The sequence below is a fragment of the Hemiscyllium ocellatum genome, chromosome 12 (genome assembly GCF_020745735.1).
Source record: "Hemiscyllium ocellatum isolate sHemOce1 chromosome 12, sHemOce1.pat.X.cur, whole genome shotgun sequence".
NCBI lineage: Eukaryota > Metazoa > Chordata > Chondrichthyes > Orectolobiformes > Hemiscylliidae > Hemiscyllium > Hemiscyllium ocellatum.
In genome coordinates, this window is record NC_083412.1 from 29,121,994 (window position 1) to 29,138,835 (window position 16,842).

The following is a 16,842-nucleotide window of genomic DNA, read 5'->3' on the forward strand; positions in this document are numbered from 1 at the left end:
CTATTCTCCCTAGCCTAGTTTCATCTGCAAAACTGTTTATGAATCAGAAAAAACAACTGTCTCAACACCAATACCTGGGGAACACCACTTTCAACTTGCCTCCAGTCTGAGGAATCCTATCTGAACCTAACCTTTGTTTGCTATCTTTTGCTATCTTTTAGCCAAATTCTAATCCATCATGTCAAGGGGATCCATCATTCCCAAACATATCTAATATGCTAACCAATCTGCCAAATGGCACTGTGTCTAAAGCTTTCTGAAGGTCCAAATATCCATGGCACAACCCTCATCAACTGCCTTGTCACCTCATCAAAAAGACTGTAATCAAATGTGTCAGACGTGATATGCTCTTAACAAGGCCATGTTCGCTGTCCAGTATTAACATACCGTACCCGCGGGGGATGTCCGAAACCGCGGATAGGAGCAAACCCATTCATTTAAATGGGAAATTTACCTCCCCAGCAGCCCCCTGGTCCCTGGTTCTGGAATGTTCCATGTAATATGTTCAGACCGCGGTAGACTGCAGGTAATTGATACCACGGAAAACAATTCCACGGATATAGCGGTCAACCTGTATTTTTCGGTAAGTAGATATCTATCTTATCCCATCTTGGCAATCTTCCCACTATTGATGTCACACTGGCAGGCCTGTAGTTGCTTGGTTTACACTTTGCTCTTTTCTTGAACAACGGTGTCATATTTGCAATCACCAGGGCCACTCCTGTGTTCAGAGAAGCCTGAAAAATATCTGTCAATTTGCTCCCTTACCTCTCTCAGCTGGGCCTGGTGACTTCTCCACCTAGAGTGCTGCTAGCTTTTTGAGCATCTCTTCTTTATCTATCACTATACTGCTCAGTAGCTCAACATCCACAGTTTTAACTAGGCCACTATCAAATTAGAAATGACTTTTGTTAAAAAAAGGCAAAATGCTCATTTACTACCTCTGCAATGGCTTTTGCTTCAGTAAACTGCTTACCCTTGATCCTTATGAGGCCCACCCCTTCATTAATTTTCACTATGTGTGAAGAATATATTTGTTTCAGCACAGCCTGCCATCCTTTCCTTGTGTTTCCTCTTAGTCTTCCTCATTCTAGCCTTAGCCTCTCTCTTGCATTAGAGATACTCTTCCCAATTTCTATTGCCAATATTTTTCAAATATGCATCATATGCCCCCTTTCTCATTCATATTTTCTTATCAACATCCTTAGTCATCCAGGGTACTCTAAATCTAAACATCTAGTATTTATTTCTCTATAATATGTACTTAGATTGTACCTTATTCGTCTCTTTTGAACATCTCCCATTTTTAATCCATCATTTTATCCACTAAATTGAGTTTCCAATCAACTTGCTCCAGTTCAATTTTTAGATCCTTGAGATTTTCACTTTCTAGTCTGGGATCTTAATCCTTAAATGATTTATCTTTTTCCAATTTAATATTGAACCTTTTTATGTTCTGATTTCTATTTCCCAAATGCTCCTCCACTCTGACATTCTCTGCCTCATCTCCTAGGACAGTCCAACACAGCTCTCCACCTGTTGGAACTGGAAATGTCCAGTTCCAGAAAGTTCTCCTGCACACACTGCAGGATTTTTTCCCCTTGCATGTCCCACACTTTACCTTTTTCCTAGACTACCCCAGAGTAATTGAAAATCACCAATTATGAGAATCCTACTTGGCTTGCAGACTCCCATAATCTGATTATAAATGCCTTCTTCTACTTCCTCCCCACTGTTTGTATATAAATACCCAAGTTCACTGCTCCCTCCTTGTTTCTCACCTCCAATCATATAAATCCTAGATCAGGAATTGCATCAATTCAAGGACTATGGTATTGTATTTGACCAAGACTGCAACATCTCCTCCCTTGTTAACCATCTTGTTTCTATTAAAAACCTTATAACCCAAAATGTTATGTATCCGGTCCTCTTCTGGCTTCAGCCACATTTCCATCAATGCTACTATATCATACCCTCCTCGGGCAATTTCTGCTTCCAGTTCCCCAATTTTGTTCATTGTAATCCATGCATTTGATACATGGAATTTAACCATGCCCTTCTCTCTTTCTTGCCCATTCGAAGGTGACCATTTCTTTGTTCACTATCAACATTCAAGGCTTCCCAAACTGCCTTTTCCCTGCTTCACATCTTCTCTCCTTTGCTCTCACTAGTACTCCCAAAACTAAACTTATTGGTCAATTTACTCCACCCTTCCCCCCCATCTTACAATTTTAAATCCACCCCCACTACATTTATTCTCAGCCAGGAGATTAGCTCCATTGCTGTTTAGATGAAGCCTCTCTTCTGAACAGCTTTCTCCTTTATGAATTCAACGTTCGTTGCTGATTTATTTCTACTAGCTGTTTGAGTAGAGAGAAGGGCTGACAGTTGTCTGCTGCTATATGAATTTGATAAAGTTTTCAATGGTTCTGCTCGGACCACTTGCTTGTAGCCTTGGGTGCCACAATTTCCATATCCTTTGCATTGTAGCATGACAGAGAATAAAGTGAGGCTGCATGGGCGAGGGCGAGGGCAAGGGGATGGGGTTCTCAGCAGGAGGCCATATTCAACCATGTTCTTCAAGCATAGAATCCCTATAGTGTGGAAACAAGCCCTTCAACCCAACAAGTCCACACTGACCCGCCAAAGAGTAACCCACTCAGACCCATTCCCCTACATTTACCCCAACTAATGCCCCCAATTTACACATCCCTGAAAACTATGGGCAATTTTGCATGGCCAATTCACCTAACCTGCACATCTTTGGACTGTGGGAGGAATCCTGAGCACCCAGGGGAAACCCATGCAGACACTGGAAGAATGTGCAAGCTCCACACAGACAGTTGCCCGAGGCTGAAATCGAACCTGGGTCCTTGGCGCTGTGAGGCTAACCACTGAGGCACCATGCCACAGAATTGCACTTATTCCAGTCTCAACATGCAGCGCTTCCATTGAATGAATGAGTTACTGACTGGAATTTCCTATCTATTGCGGACAGACTGCAGCCTCAGAGTAATGGATGAGCACAGTACTGCTAGTGGACATCGCCATGAACATCTTAGTACCAGGATCGTGAGGCGCTGGACCAGGTGATATATCCAACATTGCAAATATCTCCCCATGTGCAGTTGTTACAACTCTCTGACATAATATGCATTCCCCAAGTGCTTGCATTTTTATGCATTTGCTTGTTTTTGCAATGGCACCTCAATTTTGGTAGCAGGGCTGATGAGGATTGGTCACTTTCATGAGCATAATTACAGATAACCTTACAGATTAACTCAGAGCAGATCTTGATCTAGCTAACACTGTTTCAAGTCTGTAGTATTTCAGCTTGGCTGGAAGCAGTCTGGACTGGCAACTTGACAGACATTAGCAAGGGTACTGGGAGAGGAGCAATGATCGGAGCAAGCATGTTGCCTTCTGTACAGAATGACCTTAGAGTGATGTGGATTAACTTTAACTGGTGGCAGCGTCACAAAACTTTGGGTGTTTTGCTGCCACATACAATCACTCATCAGCTTGATTAGTGTTGACGTCATACAACTATTTTATATGCCAGCAAGCAGGGATAAGTTTGTGTGCTGTTTAGTTCAGAAATAATAGTTGTGGGTTAGTCAAACATTGCATTACATACACCCAGATTCCACCTTAATAGCTGAGTTGTTTTAAATCAAAGCATCCATGAGAATAAAGGATAAAGCTACTAATATTTGGACCAGGGTTTGGCATTGATCTGTTCTAACTCAACATTTCATATTCAGCGTGGATAGAGATGATGCTAAGGTGATGAGCCCAGGTGCCTTCCAAGCAGCTGACCTACAGTTAATTTCCAGTCAACGTAATGGTTATCTGTTCAGTGCTCTGTTGCAGGTTAGATGTGAATTAGGTCACTTTCAACATAGACAGGATGTAAAGAAACAATATGTAGATTTTGGAGGAAAAACAGAAGTATGCAAGAGTTTTGTTAGAAATCTGAGTATTAACAACATCCTATTTAACTTCTTGTGACTGACAAATATATGTCATGACTCCTGGCACCCAATGCCATCAAATCATTGTCTTGTATCAATCTGTTGATACTTCACTGTACTCTGAATAGGGAGGCAGGAATTTTGTGGTTAACAATTCAACCACTACACAATAAGACACCCACAGCAAATCATACTGTTTGTCCTCTGCATACTTCTGAAACTTCTCTATCTTGACAGACACAGTTCATTCTAAGAGTATTTGAAAAATTTATGGATAGGCTTAATTTTAGGCATATTTAAAGCAAAATTAACAAAACGTCAGTCTAGATTCTCACCATCAGCTTCTGGATTGTGATTTCAATCAATAGAAGTGCCAACTGGAACCTCTAATCCTCACTCTTTCAATTTTATTTTCATCAGTTCCAATGCCACTGCGAGTTGATTCATGTACTACTCGGGTCTGTATATCAGATGAGCTCCTACACCACTTCAGACAGCTCAAAGCCCGGACCCAAACACCAATTGTTAGTGAAATAAATGGAGCTTTTTGACTTACGATCACCTCTTAATATGTCACTGGACTAATTTGGAAGAAAAGAGACTCAACTAATTCAGTTCTTGCTGGATGTAAAGTATTTTTGCAAGCTAAAGTATAAATGTTGACATATTTTCTTTGGATCTACCTTTGAACAACCAGTCCACAGAATTCAACATCTGACTGATATTTTTAACTTTTATAAAAGCATATACGTAAACCTATGAATTCGGAGCTGGAATAGAGTATTTTCCCTCTTGATGCTTCTGTCATTTGATAAGATCATACCTTGATAAGTAGTATGTCGACTGTGATATGTATTTTCCAGTCTATCCTTTGTAGGTCTGTTGAATCTTTTGTCATTCCAGAAACTAACTTAGCCTGAAAAATATACCCCTCAGAGAAACAAATTCTCATCTTCATCTTAAATGGGAGACCCTTTAAAGATGGCGGGGGTGTAGTAGGAGTTACAAAATCTCAAAGGATGAGCATAAGTTCAATTGCACTTCTTAAAAGAAGGAGCTTGAGCAGGCACAGGAATTCACTACCAAAATAGCTAATACCTGAGAAAAACCTAGGATGGGTATAAACTGGCAGTGAGCACATTCCAAGTTTCTCTGAACCTCTACAGTCCACAGTGCAAGAGATGGACAGAAAAGGTGAGATCTAACCATGGGAGACCGGAAAGCCTTCCAGCCAAACTCCGAGAAGGCAACTGGACCAAGTAACCATGCAATGAGCTGGGTAGCATCAAGGACATGGATACAGTGCTACAAGAGAATTAACGATCTCACTAATATTGCATGCTATTCAATGCTCTGTAATCACATTGCATATCTACCAAAAATCTCCACCAACCACATCAGATTCACAGCCTTGTCCAAGCTCCTCCCCTCACATGACAATGTTCCAGCAACACATCAGTGTGTTTATCCTTCCAGCTAATCATCCATAACAACCACATCTCCAACAGATTGTGCCACATGCACTAGCGCACAAATCTCACTTGCACATGTGAGATTACCTCAGGAGGATGAGGGGCTGTGATGTGGGGATACACATGGCCATGATCAACAGTGGGACCAGGTGGATTCAAAGTGTTGCTTTGTTCATATCAAGTTCACCTTCTCACAACTCACTTCCCCTTCATCCCTTAACCTCAGATATTCAAGTACAAACTGGCACCTCATCTTGCACCCCCCCCCCCCCCCCCCCCCCCCACACACAGACACTTGGTGAGTTACCGTGATTAAGCGGCACACCAAGGAACATGGCGTGAGCATCATAACACAAGGAACAGGGGAAGGAACAGGCCATAGCTCTCAGTCTGCTTTACCTTTCAACACAATCAGGGCAGCACTCATTGCGGCCTTAACTCTACATGTTCCCCACAACCATTAACTCCCATTGTTTGAAAATCTCTGTCAGCCTTCAATATATTGTACCAGAGTTAACTATTGGCCAGATACTTCCATTACTGCCCCATTCCCCCTTGCTGAGGGTTCTTTTTTCCAAGCAGGGTTTTGGTTTAACATCCCATCTTCAGCAGGACACTGGAGGGCACGCTGCACTCCCTCAGCACTGCATAGGTGGGACTTTTGAATTCAAGTGTCTGGAGGGAGACTTGAACGAACAATCTCAAGTGCAAACATTCCGGTGGGTTTCTGGAAGTGAAAAGGTTTAGCAATAATTGCATGTTTGTTTAAGAAAAGAAACGTTATGCACCAATTGATTTTCAAGTAAAAAACATCGTTTTCCTTAACAAAAAAAAGTTATGCAGTTGCTTGGAAGGCTAAGAGTGATGAACAAATGTCACTTTTATCAAGATAATGCAATCACCTTCTCCCCCCCCCACACACACATACCTGCATTGTAAAAAGAGTCAAGCACTGGGGTCTCCCCGAAGTCCAGTTTGCCGAAAGGGAGTTTCAGCAGCTCGGTCTCCCGGCTCCTGCACGCTGTAGCCAGGCACTGCAGCGCTCCCCACCCGGGACTGTTCGGTTTGGCGGTCTCATTGAGTACACAGACAGCCCGCGGGCACCGCCGTGACCGGGGCACCGCCGAGCTGAGCGAGCATTCCTCCGAGCCGCTGCCAGCCCCCTGCTGCTGCTGCTGCCGCTTGCTGCCTGCTCCCTGCTGCTCCCGGGAGCACGCTGACCCCTGGCCCAGCTCAGCACACAGAGACCGGGACGAGCAGCTCTTCTTCATCCTCTTCCCTTCCACTACTTCTTGTTGCAGCATTCGGACGCTGGCTTGTCCCAGGACTGAACTGCAGAATAAAGTTGAGTGGAGGGGATTGACCTCTCCTAAGTCACCCAGTCACATCTGCCTGTTCAAGCTGCAGAGCTCTGTGTATGTCCCGAGAAGCATTAAGTACAGAGGTTGGCTCAGCTGTCAGTGCCCTTCAGGGAATAGGTTGGGTTCAGTACATCCTATCACTAGGAGAAACACCATTTAACAGAGGAGGTGCGGTTGGGGAATTAAATAGCCAAATATGCAGGCTTTAAAACAAAAGGTTAGTAATTGCTTCTAGGTCGACCTCTTAGCTGTTATAGAGTCATTGAGATACACAGCACGGAAACATCTCTATGTAAACAAAAGTGTTGCAAAATATCTGGAGAGGAAAAGGCTAAAGTGTTCGAAAAATGACTGTCACTGCAGCTACTCACGTGGACTGCAATCTCACTTCATCCAGGGATTCTGCCTGCAAGCTTAAAGATGATAAACAGGGCAGAGAGCAATCCTGCCAGCCAATGCCCCAGACCGAAGACCCCACCCCAAATCCAAACCCACAGGATGGAACCAGTGATGCCAATGAAATCCCAATCTCTTCAGTGCCATTATACAATGGTTAAGGGTCTTAGGAAGCCTACAAAAAGACATGAGCCACAATAGTCACTCCCGCCACTACTGAAACGTGTTCTTAATGGGTACATTTTCCAAAAGAACAGCAAGTGTCTCCATACAAGTGCTTGACATGGGATGGAGTCAGCTGCTTTGTGTACAGATAACTGTGCCCATCTGTAATTTAAATGAGTGGCCACATGGGTAAGAATCCCAATAAGCAATTTATTTATGGAGCACCTTTGGCATCATAAAACATCTTGAAACACATCATAAGGTCATTGTAAAAACAAAGTATGAACATCTCTTTATGTCAGATAACCAAAAGCTTGGTCAACAAAAGAAGGAAAGTGAGCTGGAGACAGGAAATATAGGGATGGAGCTCCAGAGCTTGGGGTTTAGTCAACTAAAGGCATGGCCATCAATAATGAGTTCATTTTAATTTGCAGCCTGTGGGTTTCCAAAGTCAAGACAAACACAAAATCCAAAGGGCTGTAGTTTTGAAGAAGATTAAAGAGATGTGGATACTCATTGATGAAATGGGAAGTGAATTTTAAATTAATACAGTGCTAGACTGAGAGCCAATGTATGTCAGTGAGCACAGAATGATAGGAGATCAAGACTTCCTGTGAGTTAAGAGATTGACAGAAGAGTTTTGGTGGGTTGATTGCTGGAGATCAGCTAGGAGTGCAATGGAATAAATATATCCAGAGGTAATGTAATAACGGGTTAGGGTCTCAATGCAGATGAACCGAGACAGAGACAAAGTTGAAAGCTGTTACAAGAGCCAAAAAAGCAGAGCATAGATTAAGAAAGTAAAAGTCAAGCCTTCATTCTGACTTTTCTTGTGGAAGACTTAAACTCTTTCAAGGCACAAGTATTACAGCTAATGTTTGAATTTTACAGTAAAGAAGGAACATATATTTTCTCATGTTCTTAAAACATTCCAAAATGCTTCTCAATCAATAAATGATCTTTTGAAGCTCAACTATTTTTGTTACTTGGCAAATGTGGCAGCCAGTTTGTGTGCACTGAGACCTCATAAAAAGCAAATGAATCAACAATGACCACCAACTGGAATGTTAAATGGCATGAAAAGAGAAATGGGAGTGTTGATTCAGAGAGATTGGTGTAGCTTGCCACAACAGTTAGCCTGCACCACCATCTGGTACAATAAAACTGGAACAATACGACTGGGTTGTCAGAGTTATAGAGAACAGCTACTTGAATGTTTTTGGATCTAAAGCATACAACATTAAAATATAACTGGGACATGGGCAGATAGGGTTGTTTGACTTGCTAAAGGCTTAGCAAAGTAAGTGAACATAATTAAGCTGAAAGGGCAAGGATTCATGTGGATCACTGTTTAAAATTAAGTGATTGGACAAATAAAAGAGAGAAAGGGAATTTATCTTTTCTCACAGGTCACAAATCTTCCTGAAAAGGAACTGGAGGCAGAGTCTTGCGAGTCTCTGGAGGTGGGGACAAAAGAGGGAAATAGGGGTAGAGGAGAGAAAGGGGTTGAAGGTAGGCAATAGCACAACGTTAATTTTGACATTACCCCACATGGGCATATGAACAAGGAAGAGGAGTAGACCATCAGCCCTTTGAGGCTGCTCCACTATTCAGTAAGATCTGGCTGATCTGATTTTAACTTGAACTCTACAGTCATGCATACCCCTGATGACCTTTCATCCCCTTAGTTATCATGCATCTGACTACCTGTGCCTTAACAATATTCTTAAAGATTCTACATCTGCTGCCTTTTGAGGAAAGAATCTCTAAAAACTCACAATCCTCTAAAAGAACATATTTTAAAATCTGATTGAAGATTTGTAGCTCGGGTATCCGTTGTTGTGGTTCTGCTCGCCGAGCTGGAAGTTTTTGCTGCAAACGTTTCGTTCCCTGGCTAGGGAACATCATCAGTGCGGTGGGAGCCTCGTGTGAAGCGCTGCTTTGATGTTTCTTCCGGTATTTATAGCATGAGCCAAACTAACGTAGTTTACAAAATACCATGCAAGGACTGCACAAAACACTATATAGGACAAACAGGAAGACAGCTAACGATCCGCATCCACGAACATCAGCTAGCCACAAAACGACACGACCAGCTATCTCTAGTAGCCATACACTCAGACAACCAGCAACATGAATTTGACTGGGAAAACACCACTATCATAGGACAAGCCAGACAGAGAACAGCCAGAGAATTCCTAGAAGCATAGCATTCATCCCCAAACTCCATCAACAGACACATCGACCTGGACCCCAGATACAAATCACTGCAGCTGAAACTGACACCCGGAAGCGGCAAGAACAAACCAATATAAATACCGGAAGAAACATCAAAGCAGCGCTTCACACGAGGCTCCCACCGCACTGATGATGTTCCCTAGCCAGGGAATGAAACGTTTGCAGCAAAAACTTCCAGCTCGGCGAGCAGAACCACAACAACAGAACATATTTTCCTCAACTCTGCCTTAAATGCGTGACCCCTTGCCTTTAAACAGTGACCCTCTACTTCTAGATTCTTCAACAACAGGAAACATCTTTTCCACATCCACCCAGTCAAGTCCCCTTAGGATCTTATATGATTCAAGTAAGTTACCTCCAACTCTTCTGAGCCACAGAGGATACAGGCCTCACCTGTCTAGCTTTTCCTCTTAAATAAATCTGCTCATTCCAGGTATTAGCTTATTATACCTTCTCTGTGCTATTTCCAGCACTTTATCATCTGTCTGTAAATACAATAACCCAAATGCAGTCTCACCAATGCCCTATATAACTGAATCATAGTCTTACTCTTGCATTAAATTTCCCCTACAATACAATGTTACATTCTATTAGATTTCCTAATTGCTGGCTGTACCTGCATACCAACCCTCTGCAAAACATGGATCCAAACACCCAGATCTCTCTGCATCTCAAATCTGCACAATTTGGATGATGCTTTTTTTCTATTCTTTCTGCCAAAACAGACAGACAATTTCACACTTCCCACATGATATTCCCATTTGCCACATCTTTGACACTCACTTCACCTCACTGTATCCTTTTTATGCTCCTTATATCCTTTTTGCAACTCCCTTTCTGATCTATCTTTGTGTCATCACTAAATTTCTCTAGCATACCTTTAATCCTTTCATGCAAATCTTTGCTATAAGCTGGACAGTGTTGAAGCCCCAGCACCAACCTTGCAAACACAGCTCTCATGATATGTTGTCAACCTGAAAACAACTCATTTATTCCTACTCCCTGCTTCTTATTGGCCAGCCAATCTTCTCTTCATGACAATAAATTACCCCCAACACCACAAGCTTTGATTTTCCACAACAATCTCTGATGCAGCACCTTATCAATTGACTTCTGGAAATCTTTTATTTTTAACTGTTTTATTTTTGGTTGCCTCAACCTTTCCCTCCTTATTACTCTTTTTTTACTTACAATGTTTTTCTTATTGTGTCCAATCTCCTGACTTTTCACCTATTTGCAAAGGTATGTAGTTTTCTTTGAGTTTGATACCTTCTTTGTTTCTTTTAATTAAATATCATCCCTTAGAACTTTCATTTGTTGGACTGTATCCATTCTGCACTAGCTGGAATATCCAAATGTTTGCCATTACATTTCTATTTACCTGTTCCTTAACTTTAATTGCGAGTTCACTTTCAATAGCTCTGCTTTCATGCTTTCATAAATATCCTTATTTAAATATCAAAACATTTATTTCTTGACACCTTGTCCTATCATTGGTCAATGCTAGGGGGCCTATATATTACTCCCAACAGTGGTTTTCTGCCTTCATCATTCCTTAGGTCTATCCAGATTACTCTTAGATGCATGTTTCTTGAATTTAAGTCAGTCCTCTCTGTTGTGCTAATATTATGTTTAATTAACAGAGACATTCCTTTACCCTTAACAAAAACCAAAAGAACTGCAGATACTGTAAATCAGAAACAAAACAGAAGTTGCTGGAAAAGCTCAGCGGGATGGCATCACCTGTGAAGAGAAATCAGTTAACATTTCGGGTCCGGTGATCCTTCCTCCAAGGACGGTTCTGAGGAGGGGTCACTGGACCTGAATCATTAACTCCGATTTCTCTTCACAGATGCTGCCAGACATGCTGAGCTTTTCCAGCAATTTCTGTTTTTGTTTCATTCCTTTACTTTTGCTGGCGTCCTGTCCTTCCTAAATGTCATATACCCTCCAATTTTCTGATCCTAATCCTGTAGCCATGTCTCAGTTAAGGCCACTAGAATGTATCTATTTATTGCAGCTTTTGCGACAAGTCCATCTATTTTGTAAAAACATCACATCAAGGGTGGCATGGTGGCTCAGTGGTTAACACTGCCGCCTCACAGTGTCAGGGACCCCAGTTTGATTCTAGTCTCAGTTTGATTCAGTCTGTATGGAGTCTGCACATTCTCCCCGTGTCTGCGCGGGTTCCCTCCCACAATCCAATGATGTGCAGGTTAGGTGAACTGGCCATGCTAAATTGCCCATAGCGTTCAGGAATGTGTAGGTTAGGAGTAAGTGTGGGTGGATTACTCTTTGGAGGGTTGGTGTGGGCTTGTTGGGCTGAAGGACCTGTGTGCACACTATAGACATTCTATGAATTCAAAGGCAGTGACTTAAATTCTTTCCTTTTATTATTTTTGTGGCCTCTAGTCTTATGTGTTCACTTGCTCTTAGATTTGTACTCCCTGCCCTTTCCTGTCATTGACTGTTTATCATTTCACACATTAACATCTTCCTCTGTTGCCTTCTCCCTACTCTTATTCAAACTTGTAAAACCTGGTCTTTTTCCTCTTCCCCACCCCCATCTGTCTGTCTCTGCTACCAGAAAGTGAATAAAGACCCTGAGCCTCACCCTCTCTTTACCCACTGCCTAAATAGATCCTCAGATCTAATCGTCTCTGCTCCCAGTCTCCTTTCCTCCATATTTGTCCGACCATGCCTGGAAAGACAACCATGGGGGGAGAGCAAAATGCAGCTTCACAAGCGCTAGTGAAAATTAGCCCCAAACTGTGATGTAGGCACAGAGAGGTCCAATGAACCAGCAAGCATAGCTGGTAGGGCATGAAGTGGATCTGTGATTTAGAGTGAGAGGAAAACCCATGCCTATAATGAGCTTTTCAATAGTTATGGTGATAATCATGTGTTAAAGTTTGGAATTATTGCCATTTGGTGCGGCATTAGGAACTATTGGAAACCATTGGGTAAACAGAATCCAAGTCTTGAACCCAGGAGCGCTGGGAAGAAGGACATTGAAATGCATCTAAACTTTAGAAAATGTGATATTTTATGATATAGTATGGAACCAAATCAGAGTGCTGCAATTTTCAGCAATTTAATTTGCATAAGTTAATTCAGGTATATTGAGGCACTCAGGGATGCAAAGCTTCGAACATGACCTTACTGCTCTGCTTGTCATTGAATCTGTACCATCAAAGCTACAATAAATCTGTACAAACAGCCTCAGATGAAGAAAAGGAAACTCAATTTAATCATGGTCAGGATCCTTTAACTTGCACTTCCTGTGGGCTGCCGTCAAACTTTTCCCACAATAAATCTTTAGAGGCTCAGGAAAGTGTGTATCAGGTGCTGCCATATACTAGTGTTGCAAAACTCCTTTAAACCAGTTTGGCGTCCTGACTTAAATATTTAAATTGCTTAACATTTATTCTAACAATGCATGCAGAACTGGGACAGAAATGGCCATTCATCACGTGGTCCACATGCGTGAATATGCTCTATGCAAACATCCCTGCACTCCTCTTGCAAGCATACAAAATAAATGGAGGCCATTCAGCCCATCTAGCCTGTTCTATATTCAAGTAAGATTATGACTGATTTCTTTGTTTGTTGAATACCTTGATAATATTTATTCTCCTGCCTAACAAAAATCTATCATATTTGCCTTAAAAAAAATTCAATGATCCTATTTGCACTGCCTTCTGAGGCAGAGAACTCCAAAGTCGCACAGTTCTAAGGTAAAAATCTCCTAATTTCTTTTCTAAAAGGGCAATCATTAATCTTAAAACCATGCCCCCTACTCCTGGACTCACTGACAAGAAGCAACATCCTTTCCATATTCACCTTGTGAAGACTAATCAGGATCGTGTACACTTCAGTCAAATCACCTCAACTCCAGCAAAAACTAGCCTCAAATCCAAGCCTGAAAGACAACCTCCTTAAACTAGGCATTGATCTAATAATCCTCCTCTGTATCTCTAAATTGCACTTACTCGCTCCCTTAAATGAGACCAAAATTCCACATAGAATTCTAAGTGTTGTCTTGATAATGTGCTGTGTAACTGAAGTATGACATCTTTATGATTATATTGAATTCTCTTCATAATAAAGAATACCATCCTCTGAACACTTGAGAATTCTCCCCTGGCTGTTACATCATACACTGCTTTCTCATTATTCCTGTCAAAGTGAACAGGTTTTCCACAAGGTCCCTGCCAGATGTTTGCCTACTCACGTAACCAACCTACACTTATCTGGAACCTAGAGCATATTCATGCATGTGGGCGGCACGGTGGCACAGTGGTTAGCACTGCTGCCTCACAGCGCCGGAGACCCGGGTTCAATTCCCGACTCAGGCGACTGACTGTGTGGAGTTTGCACATTCTCCCTGTGTCTGCGTGGGTTTCCTCCGGGTGCTCCGGTTTCCTCCCACAGTCCAAAGATGTGCAGGTCAGGTGAATTGGCCATTCCAAATTGCCCATAGTGTTAGGTAAAGGGGTAATGTAGGGGTATGGGTGGGTTGCGCTTCGGCGGGTCGGTGTGGACTTGTTGGGCCGAAGGGCCTGTTTCCACACTAAGTAATCTAATCTAATCTAATCTATGTCTTCTTCACCACATACTTTCCTAGCTTTCTTGGTGTTGTCTGCAAATTTAGTTGTCAAGCCTTTGCTCTCCTCAACTAAATCTTTGATGAGAAGTGTAAAACATTGAGGCCCTATTCTAGACCCTTCTTTGAGGTTCCACTTATCACACCTTACAAATCAGACCCATTTGTACATAACTCCCAGTCAACCAATCTTCAATACATTCTAATATGTTACTTTCTACAACATGAGCTTTTACCTTGTGTACTAATCTTTCATTCTCCACAACCACCTGATGAAGGAGCAATGCTCCAAAAGCTAGTGCTTCCAAATAAACCTGTTGGACTATAAACCTGGCGTTGTGGGATTTTTAACTTTGTTCACCCCATTCCAACACTGGCTCCTCCACATCAAATTTTGATGTGGCACCTTACCAAATGCTTTCTTGAAGTCAAATTGCAGTATGTTTACAGGCTACCAGTTTAGAAACCCCACAACACCAGGTTTAATTGGAAGCACTAGCTTTCAGAGCGACGCTCCTTCATCAGGTGGTTGTGGAGAATGAAAGATTAGTACAGAAGATAAAAGCTCATGTTGTAGAAAGTAAAATATTAAGTGGTTACCATTTATCCTTAACATATGTGCATATATTACTACTCCAAAGGTCTCTAACGTTACTCAAAATTCACTTCCCTTTCACAAAGCTATGCCAACTCTTCCTTACTCCTCACCTAATATTTCTCGCTTCGTTCACCCCCTCTGTAGTATAACCTACATGTCTCACTCTGTCTAAGCACCCTATGACCTGTATGTCTTAGCTTATGATGACCTGCCTGTACTGCTGGCAAACAAAGCTTTTCACTGTACTTAGGTACACGTGACTACAGTAAATCAAAGCTGCCCTGTTAGTTTATAGGACAGTTGAACAAACATCTATTCTGTACCACTTTCCACAACTGCTCCTTGAAAAGGTGAGCTCCATAAGGAAGCTTGAGAATTTTCTATTGGATTTATTGATTACTATGCTGTATTCACGACCCCTGAATGTGGTCTCCTCTGTAAATGGAAACATGCCTTCCAATATCAAATACTTTTACACCTTTCAAGTCTTCTGTTTGGTCAATCCTTAGCTTTCTCTTTTTCTCTGGAAAAATATCCAGTTAGTCAATCATTCCTGATGGATACACGGTCTCAGCTACACTATCGAATTGGTCAGTCCTGTCTGCTGCCTCTGCATCCTTTCCATAAAACAGAGAGAAGAAATGTGTATAGTACTCCGAGTGTAGTCTAACCAAAATTCTATACAAATCTGATGAATTCTCTGCTTTAATTCTATTACAGTACAGCAATCTATTTTTCAAAAATTTCAACAAACCACGTCAAAATATCTGTACATTCCTTTATCACTCATGCACTTACCTAGCTTCCCCTCAGAGGCATCTGGAAAATGCTACAAATGCACCCATTGCTTTGGAGTGTAGCTTTTCTGAAAAGTGATATCAGACACTTTTACTTAACTTGTATTGGTGATATTTTCTGCTTATATCCTTACAAACCTTACAACTTTTTTTTTAAATTGAATTTATTGTCACGTGTACTGAAGCAGAGTGAAAAGCTTTGTCTTGTGAGCAATACAGGCAGATCGCAGAGTTAAGTAACACAGATAGTAAATAATAGGTAAACAGCAGCAAAAACAAAAACACAAGTACAGGCGAATGTTAAGAGTTTGTGAGTCCATTCAGTAAGCTAACAACAGTAGGGTAGAAACTGTTTTGAAACCAACTGGTGCGTGTGTTCAGGCTTCTGTACCTTCCCCCAATGGTACAGTTTGTAGAAAAACATTGCCAGGGTGGGATGGATCTTTAAGAATGCTGGCAGCCTTTCCTTGACAGCGGGCCTGGTAGATGGATTCTATAGATGGGAGGTTGGCCTTTGTGATTGTCCAGGCTGAGTTCATCACTCTCTGTAACTGTCTCTGATCTTGAATGGCCCAGTTGCCTTACCAGGTAGTGATACATCCAGACAGAATGCTCTCTATGGTGTACCTATAAAAGTTGGCAAGGGTATTTGCCGTCATGCCAAATTTCCTCAGCTGCGTGAGGAAGAGGAGACATTGTTGAGCCTTCATAACTAGTGTGTCCACATGAAGAGTCCAAGAAAGCTTGTTGTGGATGACCACTCCCAGGAGCTTGACACTCTTCACTTGTTCCACCTGTGTCCTGTTTATGTGTAGGGGGGTATGACTAACATTTTGCGGAAAGTCAATAATGAGTTCCTTAGCTTTGCTGGCATTGAGAGGTTGTTCTCAGTGCACTATTTTTCCAGGTCTCCCACCTCCCATCTATAATCTGTGTCATCGCCATCTGAGATTCGACTGACTATGGTGGCGAGCTTGTAAATGGCATTAGTCTGGTATTTGTCGGTGCAGTCATGGGTATACAGTGAGTACAGTAGGGGGCTGAGTATGCTTCCCTGGGGAGCTCCAGTGTTGAGTGTTAGTGTGGACGAACTATTGTCCCCAATCTTCACTGATGGTGGTCTTTGGGTCAGGAAACCGAGGATCCTGGTGCAGAGAGTGGGGCTTAGTTCAAGATTACTAAGTTTAGTAATTGGTCTCAAGGGGATAATAGTGTTGAAGGCTGAACTGTAATCA

The 16,842-nt window shown here is 42.0% G+C and overlaps 1 protein-coding gene across 3 annotated transcripts in view; it reads right to left on the reverse strand.

Annotated features, from left to right (window-relative positions):
* The window catches only part of map3k15 (mitogen-activated protein kinase kinase kinase 15), a 139,665-nt gene extending 132,809 nt beyond the window's left edge, over positions 1 to 6,856 (reverse strand). For all 3 annotated transcript variants that reach the window (XM_060833457.1, XM_060833458.1, XM_060833459.1), the window contains exon 1: positions 6,375 to 6,856. In XM_060833457.1, the coding sequence (XP_060689440.1) occupies positions 6,375 to 6,750 (376 nt within the window). In that variant the 5' untranslated portion in view covers positions 6,751 to 6,856. The remainder of the gene's footprint in view (positions 1 to 6,374) is intronic.
* Between the last annotated feature and the right edge of the window lie 9,986 nt (positions 6,857 to 16,842).